Source organism: Anolis carolinensis, chromosome 3, assembly GCF_035594765.1.
Source record: "Anolis carolinensis isolate JA03-04 chromosome 3, rAnoCar3.1.pri, whole genome shotgun sequence".
Classification (NCBI taxonomy): Eukaryota; Metazoa; Chordata; class Lepidosauria; order Squamata; family Dactyloidae; genus Anolis; species Anolis carolinensis.
In genome coordinates, this window is record NC_085843.1 from 216251892 (window position 1) to 216266901 (window position 15010).

At 45.4% G+C, this 15010-nt stretch overlaps 1 protein-coding gene across 2 annotated transcripts in view; it reads left to right on the forward strand.

Annotated features, from left to right (window-relative positions):
* The first annotated feature begins 318 nt into the window (after positions 1-318).
* dnajb12 (DnaJ heat shock protein family (Hsp40) member B12) overlaps positions 319-15010 on the forward strand; it is a 40950-nt gene continuing 26258 nt past the window's right edge. Inside the window, exons 1-2 of one of the 2 annotated variants that reach the window (XM_062976212.1) lie at positions 319-501; positions 12534-12708. In XM_062976212.1, coding sequence (XP_062832282.1) covers positions 369-501; positions 12534-12708 — 308 coding nt within the window. In that variant the 5' untranslated portion in view covers positions 319-368. The remainder of the gene's footprint in view (positions 502-12533; positions 12709-15010) is intronic. The other variant, XM_003218537.4, reaches the window with a different exon arrangement.

The window sequence follows — 15010 nt, forward strand, 5'->3', positions numbered from 1 at the left end:
AACCCTGTGATCCCGGCCATGAAAGCCTTCGACAACACATTGGGCCCAGTCTGTTGGCTCGGCATAGCAGGGACTCACTCAAATTGGAACTCCCAAGATCTTTTCCACACCTACTGCTGTCGAGTATATGTATATAGTTCTCATGTTGTATATTGCTTCTAATGCCCTGCTTTAAGCGATGCCTCAGACCAGGACCTCTCAACGCGCGCCTCTCTTCTGGGCATTACGACACTCCGCGCCTCTCCCACAGGCACTACGGCAGCGCGCGCAGCCCGCACCGTCCTGGAGATTCCAGCAGGGGCCGCCACGCCATCCTCGCGTGACGCCATCACCGCGCGCCGGCGCCTCCCACCGCCGCGGCCGCCGCCATGGAATCCAACCGGGACGAGGCGGAGCGTTGTATCGCCATCGCGGTGGGCGCCATCAAAGCCAACCAGACGGAAAAGGCGCGGCGTTTCTTGGAGAAGGCGCAGCGCCTCTACCCGTCGCAGCGGGTCCGCGGTGAGCGGGGCGGGAGAGGGAGAGGGGGAGGCCTACAGTCGCCGGCTTGACCTCTTGCCCGCACTGCGCCTGCGCGGGAACTGCGGACGCGCGGGGATCTCTGGGAGTTGGAGTCCGGGGGCCTACCTGGAGAGAAGGGGTCCGCGGCAAGGAGGCTGGTTTTGGAAGGTCCCTGCCTGCTTTCTGGGTGAAGAGGAACCGTGGGAGTGCCACCCGTCAAAGCCGGCTTCGAGCCTTCTCTGAGGAGAGTGAAGTGTTTGTCCTCGCCGAGTTGGGGAGACTACAACTCCCAGAAGCCATTGCGTTGCGTGGGAAGGGGGCAACACTTCCCGGGAGAGAGAAATAGCCCCCTTATTGTGCCCCCCCACTCTATATTGGGGGTTTTCCTTCGTCCTAGACCAGTGGTTCTCACGCTGAGGTCCCCAGATGTTTTTTCTCTTACAACTCCCAGAAATCCCAGCCAGTTTACCAGCTGTTAGGATTTCTGGGAGTTGAAGGCCAAAAACATCTGGGGATCCCAGGTTGAGAACCACTGTCTTAGGCCCTCTCTTCATGCCTGGCCTATTAGGGCCTCTTCATAATAATAATACTGTCTCTTATCTTTCCTCTGGGGCCCCTTCCACACAGCTGAATAAAATCCCATAATATCGGCTTTGAACTGGGATATATGGCAATGTGGACTCAGATAAATCAGTTCAAAGAAGATACTGTGGGATTTTCTGCCTTGATATTCTGGGCTATATGGGTGTGTGGAAGGGCCCTAGGCCCTGATTTGAGGCCTATACACATTGGAGACTAATGACCCATTCTCCAGGCCTCCCCCTTCCTATAACTGTTCCTTCATTTCTGATCATACTCAGTGCCTTATCTTTAACTTCAGGGCCCTTTCACACAGCCATATAACCCAGAATATCGAGTCAAAAAGTCCCACAATATCTGCTTTCAACTGGATCATCAGAGTCCACACTGACCTATAATCCATGTAAGATTTTATTCAGCTGTGTGGAAGGTGCCTCAGGGCCCGTCCAGACAGGCCATATATCCGAGGATCTGATCTCTGGTTTTCTGCTTTAAACTGGATTATATGAGTATTCACCTCCCGATAATCTGGGATAAACGGGAAACCTGGGATCAGATCCAGAGATATAGGGTTTGTGTGGAAGGGCCCTTTCACACAGCCATATAACCTAGAATATCAAGGCAGAATAACCCACAATATCTGTTTTGAACTACATTATTTGAGTCCACACTGCCATATATCTCAGTTCAAAGCAGGTAATGGGATTTTATTTAGCTGTGTGGAGGAGGGCCCAGTTTTCCTCTTTTATCTCAGGCCTGTCGCCTGCCTGGTTAAAAGGACTTCTCTTCCTCGTTGCACTTCACTTTGGGCCCTTCCACGCAGCCATATAACCCAGAATAACAAGGCAGATCATCCACAATATCTGCTTTGAACAGGGTTATCTGGGGGCCCTTCCACACAGCCGCACAACTCATAATATCAAAGCAGGTAATTCACAATACCTGTCTTGAACTGGGTTGTCTGAGTCCACACTACCATATAACCCAGTTCAAAGCATATAATGTGGGACTTTATACAGCTGAGTTTCCCCCATTTATCTCAGGCCCCTTCTACACTATCAAATAAAAACCTGAGTTATATGGCTGTGGATTATCTGACAATGTGAATTATCTGATTTGATATTCTGGATTATGTGGCAGTGTAGAATGGCTCTCAGGCCTACTGCCTGCCTGGTTAAAGAGACTTCCCTTCCTTATTGCACTTCATTTATTGCCTCATCATACTAGAGCATGAGTCCACTTTAAATCCAGTTTCTGTCTCCTGCAGAATTCTGAGCTTTATAGTTTGATGACCTGTCTGGCTGAGCTGTTTAAAATCCCCCTCCCTAAAGTGGATTTACAGTGGATCCAAGCTCTGGTGTGATAGAGTCCTTATTCACACATTTGCCACACTAATCCATCCTCAAGGGTTGAGTGTCTCCCAAAACAAAGTGTTAAGTTGGGGGTCATGGATAGGGACCCCATGCTATTGTTGTTGGGATAACTAGGGGTCCTTCCACACAGCCATATAACCCAGAATATCAAGGCAGATAATCTACAATATCTGCTTTGAATTTGGTTATCTGAGTCCACACTACCAGGTAATCCAGTTCAATGTGGATTTTTTATAGCTGTGTGGAAGGGAACATGGACATGTTGCTGGGGAAAAGATTTTGAAAACAGATTGCTGATTTGTTATTTATTCCATCCTGAATCATTGGGTGTATCTACACTGTAGGATGAATGCAGTTTGACGACATTTGAACTGCACTGGCTCAATGATTTGCAATCATGGGAGCAGTAATTTTACAAGCTTATTATTGTTGTTGTTGTTATCTTTAGTCATACCCCACCTTTCTCCTCATGTGGACTCAAGGTGGCTTAACAAATATAAAATATGCAAAATGAAAGTTTAAAAATAGATAACAGTTTGGTAAAAACATAATTAAAACACATTAAATACACTAAAATTCATATTCCCCTCAATCCCACCTAACCTCCCCAAAGCTTGCCCCTTCCCCAAATGCCTGTAGGCGTAAAAAGGTCTTGACCTGCTTGCAGAAGGCCAGCAGTGATAGGGCCATCCTCGTTTCTCTTGGGAGGGAGCAGCCACCAAAAAGGCCCTCTCCCGTGTTCACACCAAGCGAGCTTGAGTGGGTGGTGGGACTGAGAAAAAGTCCTCTCCAGTAGATCGTATATGTCTCCCAGGTTTATGGATAGAGATACAGTCCTTCAGATAACCTGGACTGGAGCCACATAGGGCTTTGTAGGTCAAAACCAGCACTTTGAATTGTGCTCAAAAATGTGTTGGCAGGCAGTGGAGCTGTCACAATAGAAGAGTTATACGCTCCCTATAGTCAGCCCCAGTTGGCCATCTGGCTGCAGCTCTTTGGACCAACTGAAGTTTCCAAGCACTTTTCAAAGGCTGCCCCATGTAGAGCACATTACAGTTGCCCAACCAGGCCTGAAGCCTGACTTTCCAAACAAACAAACCTTTTCTGCCTCACCAAACAAATTACAACTCTTAGGATTCCATAGCATTGAACTGTAGCAGGTAAAGGGGTGTGATTTTGGATTCTGATTCCATCCTCTTAGATATTAGCTATCCCCTCCCACTTTGGTGTCATCTGCAAATTTGATAAGCCAGCATACAAACTGTGAAGATAAGGCCAACAGGAGGGTTGTGTGTATACACATATTACATCCTACCCTGTTTCCCCGAAAATAAGACATCCCCGAAAAATAAGACCTAGTAGAAGTTTTGCTTAATTGCTAAATATAAGGCCTCCCCCGAAAATAAGACCTAGCAAAGTTTTTGTTTGGAAGCATGCCCAGTGCCTGCCAAACAGAACACCAGAGCATGCAGGATTGGTAAATGTACATACCAGTTGTACATGGAAATAATGGTAGTAACAAGAAATTCTTGATAGGATTCACAATTTGTCCGGTTATGCTGGTTTGTGATGACAACTACTATACAGTATATAATAAATGTTCATTTTTTTGTTCAACAATAAATGTGAATTCTCCTTTATGGAAAAATAAGACATCCCCTGAAAATAAGACCTAGAGCATCTTTGGGAGCAAAAATTAATATAAGACACTGTCTTATTTTCGGGGAAACACGGTATATGTGACAAAATATTAGGTGCTCCGTGTGACCTTCTTCCAACCTGCTAAGTGATGGTGCTTTTTTTTTTTCTAAGGATGTGATGTTCTGAGGGGACCTTTTTCTGACATAGAGCACCATCCCTTTGAAATCACTATTAAAAGTGATTTGGAAGGTAGAAGCAGTCAAAGGTTCTAATACTGTACTGTTTGAGATTCTGTTTGTTTTCTTCTTCATAATGTTGATCTTGTTTCCAAAAAGGGGGGGGGGGGGTTGCATATTTTTTCTAAGCTGAAAATGACTAAGTAGGAGATAATGGAAACCAAACTTAATGAAGATGTTAATCAAGTATGCTTTGTGTCTTTTATAGGTCAACAATGCAATAACATATCTTGTTCTGAATGAACAAATCTCAGTGTTGAGATCTTTAGTAGGGCAGAAGGGAACCTAACAGGAAATACCTCTAGAAGAATATCTCCTGTTTCTTGCATAATACATACCAGAACTAAATCATTTTTCCTCCCCAGATGTGAAATCATTCCTTTAGGGTGTATAGTGATCTTCTACATTATGTTACATCCTTAGAATTACCCATTTGCAAAGGATGAATTCTACCTTTGAGATGTACTACAGTTTTTAGAAGAGTTAAAGCAATATTTAGAACTGGGGATTATCTTTACCTCCCCTCCCCACTTCTTTGTTTTTGCTTAGACAACTTGTACAGTCTTTTTTCTTGATTTATTACTTCCTTTTGGAATATTTTAACAAAGGAGCTAGGAAAATATTTAATAAACAGCATATTAATTTAAACAGGATATTAATTTCTGTCAGCTCACCACAGCCGCTCCTGAATGAACACACGAGACTCTCTGTGATATCACCAGAAACTTTACTGCAGGAAACATAAACATCCGAAAAGCCAAGAATGGGAGACTCCGGCTAACCATCCTTTATATACCCTCCCCCTCATTTGAAAAGTCTCTTCCCGCTCAGTAAAACCCCGCGCAAATTCCCCGCCAAGTCCAGCAGCCGTTTCTTCTCCGAGTCCTGAGACGCAGGTGTCTTATCAATGTCAGTGACCCTGAAACTCAGAGCCACATACAGGCTCTAGTAGCAGGGTTCTGACATGGCGTCCTCCTCCCCTTCGTCCTGGAAGGAAAAGATTAAACACAACTATTGTTCTCCGCTGTCCAGAGTTCCTTTGTACTTTTTTAACAGGCTGCAATGGAATACCGGGTGTACCTTCCCTAGGTCCTTGGGTAGCCTCAGCTCATAGGTCACTTCGTTTATTCTTTTCGCTACCCTGAACGGCCCTATATAGCGTGGAGCCAATTTCTTAGATGGGAACCCCAATTTCAGGTTTTTTGTGCTCAGCCAAACCAGATCTCCTTCGCCCAATTTGTCCCCCTCTCGGCGCCTACGATCTGCAAAGAGCTTGTACTTCTTTTGTGTTTCCCTCAATGCCTCCACCACGGTCTGCCACCCTTGCTTAATTTTGGCCGGCCATTCCTTGTCGGTCTGGCCCTCTCCTTCCTTCCACTCGGGTAGCCTGGGGAAAGGTGCCACCTCCTGTCCGTATACTATTTCGAATGGGGCACGACCTGTGGCCGAATGTACGGCCCCGTTAAAAGCCATCTCAGCAAACGGAAGAAGGTCCGCCCAATCGTCCTGTCTATAATTGGTGTACATCCTCAAGAATTGGCACAGTGTCTGTTGGGTACGTTCGACCCCCCCGTTGGTCGCGGGATGAAAAGCCGAGCTCAGATTCCTTTCCGCTCCTAACAGCTGTAAGAATTTTCCCCAAAATTTTGCAGTGAATTGGACTCCCCGGTCGCTAATTATTTTGTCGGGGCACCCATGTAGGCGATATACATGCTTCACATACAAATCAGCGAGCTTTTCAGCCGAGGGGAGTTTTGGCAGGGCCACAAAGTGTGCCTGTTTTGAGAATAGGTCCAATATTGTCCAAATGTATCTGTGGCCTCTGCTGGGGGGTAGTTCGCCTACAAAATCCATTGCCACGCATTCCCATGGCCTCATGGGCTCCACCACCTTCTGCAATAGTCCCTGGGGCTTCCCAGGTGGTGTCTTGCCCTCTGCACATAATTCACACTGCGTGACGTACCCCCTGGCGTCTTTCCTCATTCCGGGCCACCAGCATTGTTTGGCCAACAGTTTAATAGTCCTGGTGGGGCCTAGATGACCTGCACCCTTGTTATCGTGGCATTTCCTTAACATTTCTTGTCTTAAACATTCAGGAATATACAATTTCTTATTAACAAACACCAAATCCCCACACAGTTCTCCCTGTTCTTTGTTCGTTTGTAACCATTTGTCCATTCCATATGCTCACTTCAACTCTTCTTCCCATATTTCTCCTCCCCCCGTGGAAATGGCAGTGCGTTTGTTTTCTTTGGCTGCTTGTGCTCGAGTCAGTACTGCCAGGCCCCATTGCTTATCTAGGAAAAGGCTCCCCTCAGATTCCTGAATTCCTCCCCCGTGCTGAGGCATCCGAGAGAGAGCGTCAGCGAGTATGTTGTGTTTCCCCTGGAAGAACTTGAGTCTGAAATCAAAACGGCTGAAATATTGGGCCCATCTAATCTGCTTCGCTGATAGTTTACAAGGGGATCTCAGATACTGTAAATTTCTATGATCAGTCCACACCTCAAACGATGTTCCACTTCCTTCCAGAAAGTGTCTCCAGCACTCTAGCGCTTTCAGAATCGCTAAGGCTTCTCTCTCCCAAATCGGCCAGTTTTTTTCTGTCTCGCTAAACTTTTTCGACAGATAGCCACATGGCTTCAGGTTCCCCCCCTCGTCTTTCTGCAGCAGAACTGCCCCATATGCCCGGTCTGACGCATCGCAATGTAGTACAAAGGCCTTAGACATATCAGGGTGCTGTAGGACAGGCTCCTCGGTAAAACGCTTTTTTAGGGCTTCGAAAGCTTCCTGGCATTCTATTGTCCAGGTCAGTTTGGCCCCTGGGGCCTTCACTTTGGCTGTTTCTCCCCTGCCTTTAGTCTTTAACAAATCCGTTAATGGCAAGGTGAGGCGCGCAAAGTCCTTGATAAATGTTCTATAGAAGTTTGCGAACCCCAGGAAGGATTGCAGCTGCTTCCGTGTTCTGGGGGCTTCCCACCCCCTTACGTCTTCCACCTTCGCAGGGTCCATCGCCACTCCCTGGGAGGAAATCCTATACCCCAGAAAGTCTATCTGGTCTTTATTGAACTCGCACTTGGCAAGCTTCGCATACAGCTTCGCTTCCCTCAACTTTTGTAGGACTTCCCTGACTAGTTCTACGTGTTGCTCCTTGGTCCGAGACATTATCAATATGTCATCTAAAAAAATAAAGACTCCCTTGTACAATAATGGATGCAACACTTCGTTGATTAATTGCATGAACGCGGCCCCTCCCCCGCATAAACCGAATGGGAGCACACAATAATTGAATAATCCGAAGGCGCAGGAGAAGGCCGTCTTCCACCTGTCCTCTGGTTTGATCTGCAATTTATGGTAAGCCTCAATTAAATCCAATTTAGTGAATATCTGTCCCTCCGATAACTGGGCGATCAAGTCCTTCACTAAGGGTAGAGGGTATTTATTTACAGTACTGATTGCATTCAGGCCCCTGTAGTCAATGCAGAGCCTCAGCGTTTGGTCCTTTTTCCTCCTAAACAACACAGGTGCCCCTAAAGGGGAGTTCGAAGGTTCTATGAAACCTCTCGCTAGGTTTTTATCAATGTACTTTCTCGGTTCCTCCTTTTCCCTAGCCGACATCGGGTATATCTTTGCCTTGGGAAGCTCTGCTCCTGGGACTAGCTCTATTTTCACTTCAACTCTCCGCTTCGGTGGGAAATTGTCTGCTTCCTTCTCGTCAAACACGTCCACAAAATCCCGATACTCTGGGGGTAATTTATCTGCCAGTTCTGCTATTCTGATAGAGTCTTCCTCCCCCCTTTTCCCCGGCTCCCTCTCAACTTCCTGGCTCCCTTCTTCCAAACTCATCCCGAAAATCATGCTCTTATCCTCCCAGTTGATTTGCGGGTTGGCCTGCCCCAGCCACGGCATGCCTAGTATAACATTATAGCTGGCTATTTGTGATATCACAAATGACACCTTTCCTTCCCAACTCCCTATCTTACACTTTACATCTTCGGCACTGTACCTAGCTAACGATCCTGATGCTGTGGATCCGTCCAACTGCGAAAATGCTATTGGGGATTCTAGGTTCGTCCTTTCGCATCCTAATCCCTCGGCTAATTCAGGGGAAATGATGTTCCTGGAACATCCACAATCCACAAACGCTTTGCAGGTTGCTTGTTTGCTGCCATTTTCAAGCTGAATGGGGACCACTATCATAGCTTTGTCCTGACTTACCAACCCCCCCGAATGGTGCCTCATCGGTGTTTCTTCCTCGGCGCGTTTTCCTGCCATGGCTCTTGGTTTGGGCTGGCCTCCGCTTTCCCCTTTTCTCTGCCAGCACTCGGCAGCTCTGTGGCCCAACCGGCCGCACACAAAGCAGCCACTCCTGCTGGCGCTCACGTTCCCTGTCGGCTCCGCTCTCCTCCCGGCTGGGGCTGATCCCTCCTTCCGGCTCCCCTCTTTCATCTGCGGCCGTTGCTGTAGCGCTCCTCGGTGCCTCCTCGCCTGGGCCAGCGATGTCTCGACGCGCCCCGCCAGCTGAATCCATCCACGCAGTGTGTCAGGCTCATCACGATGCACCGCCCAGGAGAGGATCTCCCGCCTGAGCCCCTCTTTGAAGAGTTCCATCTTTGTCACTGCAGACCATTCCGGCACCTTTTCGGCGAGGCATTGGAATACCTCCGCATACTCAGATACCGACCTCTGCCCCTGGGAGACGGTCTTCAACTTCTCCCTCGCCCGGATCTGCTCCAATGGATCTCGGAAACGGGTCTCCAGGGCCCCCATAAAGCGTCGGACTGACCCCAGACATGGGTCGCGCCGCGCGTGCAGCTGAACGTACCAGCTAGCCGCTCCCCTCTTCAACACTGCGCCAATGGCCCGTATCCGGCTGGATTCCGTTCTAAAAGTGTGAGCATTGTCCTCCATATAGCCCCTCACCGTGGTAAGGAAAAAATCCAGTTCAGAGGACTCTCCCCCAAACTCGATCCTTAGTTCCTCTCGTCTCGGTAGGGGTCCCTGTGGTGGCAATCCCCAATTCTCCGCCCGTCGCAAGCCCCCTTGTGGACCAGTGGGCCCCGCTGCTGTTTCTCTTGGCCCTGTGCCACGCCCGGCATTCGCCAGGGGCACTAGGGTCTCAGCTGGGAGCGTAGCCGGGATTCTCGGAGGCTTTTCCCCTTCGTCGTCACTCTCCTCCACCCGCGTCAGGCTTGTTTGGGTCTTGGGCCGGGCGCCGGGCTCCTTTCGCATTTCCCTTCCCTTCGGTGCTGGGAGGTCTGCAAAGCCCTGGCTGCTTCCCACACTCACGTCCCACATTGAGCCAGCCCGAAGTTCCCTTCCTCTCTCTGGCTCCGCCAAAAACGCCAGGCGCTCCATCGCCCTCGACATTACTGCCAGGGTGGTCTCCATCGCCGACATCCTCTCCTCCAGAAACACCATCCTTTGTGGGCCTGGGGAAGGTGAACCTTCCTCTCCTCCGGTGCTGTCTCCCCGCACCACTCCACGCCTCTGGGTTACCCCATTTGGCTGGGCATAAGCGGTGGATGACGCCAGGGCCGCCAGTTGGTGGAACTCAGCGTCCGGCTCGGGAGTGGCCCTTCCCGACCTTCCTCCTCCTGCGCCCAAGAGTTCTTCATCCTCCACTTGCATGTTACACCTCACCGCTACGGCGGGATGGTGTCTATATTCTTGGCTTAGTGTCAGCTCACCACAGCCGCTCCTGAATGAACACACGAGACTCTCTGTGATATCACCAGAAACTTTACTGCAGGAAACATAAACATCCGAAAAGCCAAGAATGGGAGACTCCGGCTAACCATCCTTTATATACCCTCCCCCTCATTTGAAAAGTCTCTTCCCGCTCAGTAAAACCCCGCGCAAATTCCCCGCCAAGTCCAGCAGCCGTTTCTTCTCCGAGTCCTGAGACGCAGGTGTCTTATCAATGTCAGTGACCCTGAAACTCAGAGCCACATACAGGCTCTAGTAGCAGGGTTCTGACATTTCCATTATTAGTTTAAACATTTTCTTTGCTTAAATCAAGGTGATAATCATTTGTCAGTGAGGCTTTTTTAATGGTCTCTGACCCATTTGTCCCCACCGCATCTTTTCTATGGTCTTTTAGGTGATGATATGTATGTTGCTGTCAGTTCTCATCGCAAATGTTTTTATTTTGGGGACAACTTTAGCAGAGGCCTTGCAATGCAAATCTTTGAACAATAATATAGACTGAAGAACACTCTTGAAATAATTGCTTACATTATTCATTAGTACAGTAGCCAGGATGGTTAAAATGATCTCTTGCACCCATAGCTTCAAAGCATTCAGCTGATAATTTAATGCAGGTTAATGATTGCGTGTGTAAAATTAGTGTTGCTTACTGAGGTGGAATTAATCTGCTGCTATTGGTATTTTTTAAAGTATGATAGAGAATCACTCCGAATTGGGGTGGGAAATGTAGCCCTCTGGATCTTGCTGGGCTAGAGCTCTCAGTATTTTTCAGCATTTGTTTATATGGCTGTGGAGTGATGGGAACAGCAATCCAGCAAATCTGAGCAAGGCCTCATATTACCACCCTTGCTCTCTATATAAAGATAGATGTGAGGTCAGTCTGTTAGAAGAAATTATGGGGAGATGGAGGATAATGTTCTTTACTGTGGAGGTTAAATAGTCCAGCCAAAATCCATAATTTATAGACCTAATTGGATTGGAGCCTGAAAAAAGTCAGAGGATACCTAATTAAAATTAGTGAGATTTAACTTACTTTTAAGTAAACTTCCACCTGCTCTATGTTTATATTCTGACAGTGATAATACCAGGTGAATTAAGAACAGACTTTGCTCCATTTCAGTGACATTAATGAGGCAGACTGGCATGTCACTCAACAAACCATGCAGAAAAATTAACTCTGGGAAGTATGTGTTTGGTTGCATCAATCCACTGTATTTGATATGAAATGATATAGGCTAAAACTGGAATTGATGTTTGGAGAGGATAATGGATGCAGAATAGATTTATTTTAATGTTAGCATACTGAGATCACAAAAGCCGTGTTGCTCTTTTAGCTATGAGGACTGTACAGCCATCTAAATGTTGCTGAACGACAACATCTATCATTCCTCACACTGGCTCTGTAGGGTAGGACTAGCAGTACTTGAAGTCTAATTATTCCTTTCTCCCCCTTTTTTATGGTCTCCTGTCTTTTGTGCTTCTCTGCTTCCAACTGATAATAGCCATACATATTTGTTTTACTTAGGGCTCTTCAGTTTGTGGTTTGCTATCATTTGTTACATAAGGAGAGATACCTGTTTTTAGAAGCAGTCATGAAAAGCTCCACGGAATGTCCTAGTTATGGCTACCCAGGAGCTCTAATAAGAGTCAGTATGGTGTAGTAGACTGAAGAACAGGGTTCAAATCTCAGCTGAAGTATGGAAACCCACTGGATGACCTTGGGCAAGTCAAATACTCTCAAAGGCAAATCTCCTCTGAACATATCTCACCAAGAAACCTTTATAGTCACTAATTCAAGAGTAAATTGAAGGAATATAACAACAGAAAAGAATTCTACATTTTTCTTCCATAGGTTTTGTAAAACTAACCAAAGTAGAAACAAACTAGATCTTTTCTTAGCATAAGTGACAGAGATCCCTTCGGGGAGATGGGGTGGGATATAAATAAAGTTGGTTGTTGTTATTATCATCATCATCATTATATGCAATACAGCTTTAGGGTTTCAGCATTGGCATGAATTGCAGTGTTATGGATATCTTTAGATACAGTTGTTGTCATGATGTGCTTGCAGAAAATCTGAAACTGACCATAATATGGCTTTCGTTTTTACTTACAGTACTTTCAAAAAGCAAATCTTTATAATGTTTCAACCTCCTGTATTATCATGGAGATTTTTTCATTTTTCATTTTGCCTTCTATTCTCGTAATGGAAGTACAGCTACAGAAAAAAGCCAAAATGTTTGGGATAATTTGTTTGTTGCCATGAAATCACCAGGCAACAAATTATTTATATCAAATGATCCTCTTTCTCTCTGGATGCAGAAGTCATTGATTCAACCAGCTCTGTTCCCTGGATGGATGTACTGAAATGCTGGGGAAGAGGGCCAGTGAAGGACCGGGTGATCATGGTGGGGGTAGGCAGGAAGTAAAAGAACAATTGGCTATATCTATTCAATAAATTAAGATACTGAACCCAAACTGTGTTTTTTACTTGTAGTGCTGCTTGAATCCCTCACCAAGAGTGAACAGTCGTCAAATGGCCATTCCCAGCCCAAGGAACCTACAAACCCAACCCGTAGGAAAATGAGTGCCGACTTCCCTTCAGCTAATGGAGAGGCAGGTGGGGACATCAGTAAAGGTTACAGTCAGGATCAGGTAGATGCAGTGAAACGGTAAGTGGATAATTCAGAATTTCACTCTTACTGTCTTTCAGAATATTTTTTTCCCCAGTTACATTTGGAGTTGGGAGGAAAACATTAGGATGCACCTGCTATCCTCTGTGATCAGTAGCAGTGTTGTGGCTCTCCTTATGTTGTGGGACTCTTTTAACTCCCATTATTCCCAGGCAGCATGAGTGACTGTAATTCCACAAAATCTGGAGGTCTGGTTTCCAATTCCAGATCGACATCATAATGGTAAAGTTGTGGACCAATGTCTGTGGTACAGTTTATATGTTCACTTTACAAATAATCTATTTGTGTGCAACATCACAAGAGTCAAAACCTAATAACCTTTGCTGAGATCCTGCATGCCATCCATGATGCGGAGTTATCTGTCCTTTCTTAATGTTTTATCTAAATTGTTCAAAATAACCCTTGGGATTTGATGTAAGTAAATAAAGCACGCATACCCACATACAAAGTATGCTTACCTTCATTTTATTTTATGTCCCCCAAGGGGCCAAAATGCACACAAAAATGAATCTTCCTTGTATTGAATATAGTCTGCCTTCCACATTTGCTAAAGCTAGGATCATAGGATCCTCATGAAAGTGGAAAAACTATAAATAATAAAACTACTATCTAGGAATTTCTAGGTCTTCCAGTGCAACTCTAGAGGTCAATATCCACTGTAAGTTGTCCATGGCATCATGTTGGAGAACTAAGAGTTTCTTAAAGAGAACATTAATCAATTCCACAAAAAATTAAAACCTGAAAATTTGGAGGGCCAACAGTAATTGCAAAAGATTTCCCAAATTTCAGCTACTTTTCATGTTTTTGTACCTTTAAAAAGAAGAATCTAAAACCGAAAACATCCCAACAATTTTTGGCATTGGAATACAGTTTGTATTAATCAGTATAATTTCATGAAACAAAAATGTATGTAGCCCATGATAGTGTAAAACCAAGATTATGGCAACCAGACTGACTGATACTGGCAAATAGAGGGAGAAAACATGGAGGCAGTGACAGAATTCCGGACCAGGTATATTCAACCTGTACTCCTTTAATACTATTTATTTGGATTAGAATGGATGACGACTTCAACAATACAGAGGCCTACTGTCAAAGACAGAACGCCACCAAATAGAGTACAACACAGTTTATTGAGGTTACAGAACTAAAAAATGCCCGTAGGAAACAAAGGACTAGGCAAACACTTGTCTTCAGTGTGAAAAGTAACAGAAACAGCTTCGTTTGAATTAAAACGGTTCGAAAGAATAAACCGGATTAAACAGGAGTTTAATCCGGATTAAATCAAAAGTGCTTACTTCAGCCTGGCAATTTAAACAAACAAAAGTTGGTAAACAGAGGTCAAAATGAACACAAAAAACTGGCAGCAGATTCCTCTCTGCTACTCAAGAGCTACAGATGAGTAACTCAGGCTGTTTACTCCTCCGTGCAACGAGCGAAATCCAGGTCCAGGCACATCAATCAGGGTAACGGCGGTCAGCAGGGTCCCAATCCGGTCCAAGGTCGAAAGCCAAGCGCAGACGTCTAAAGTTCCACAAGTTCCACCGATAGCCACAGAAGGGATAGTCCAAGGTCGTAGTCAGTCAGTCAGTCCAGCGTCAATCCAATCAAATGAGTCTTCATCTGTTGGTTCTGCAAATAAGTCCCGGAGCCGTTTCCTTTCGCGCTCCTCAAAAGAGTCTGACTCTCGAGGAGTCTTACGACCCCGTCTCCTAGTATCGGAGCCAGAAGGCTCAACCATAACACCTACATTAATACACACAAACTATACTGATCAATGAACAAATAAATACAGATACAATACTGCAAACATCACATTCACAGTTTGTTGATTTTTATCCCTTGTTGGTATGTTTATTTTAGCTTAGCTCTTAATATGTTGTAGTAACGTGTTAGATAGCTGTCTAGCTTTAGCATTATGTATTTTTAAAGAAAGTACTTTTTGTATTATTAGTGTTCTTTTACTGTGAATTCTTTTTTTCTGAACAAGAAATAGTTTTAAAAAATTGATGATGACTTTTTATGGAATGATTTTTTTATTCTCTTTTTAAAATTCAATTCTAGAGCGAATTCAGCATATACAGTGATATCAGTTATGGTTTGGTTCCTGCCACACACACACCCCTCCCCGAACACTAAAACTGGATGCTCAAGTACCAGTGCACTTTATAGTAAATGGCAAAATCAAGGTTTGCTTTTTAGATTTTTCTTTTCACTATTTTCAGCTGTGCGTGCCGAATCCTTGAATATGGAGAGCTCTTTATAGTAAGTTGGGCTCATA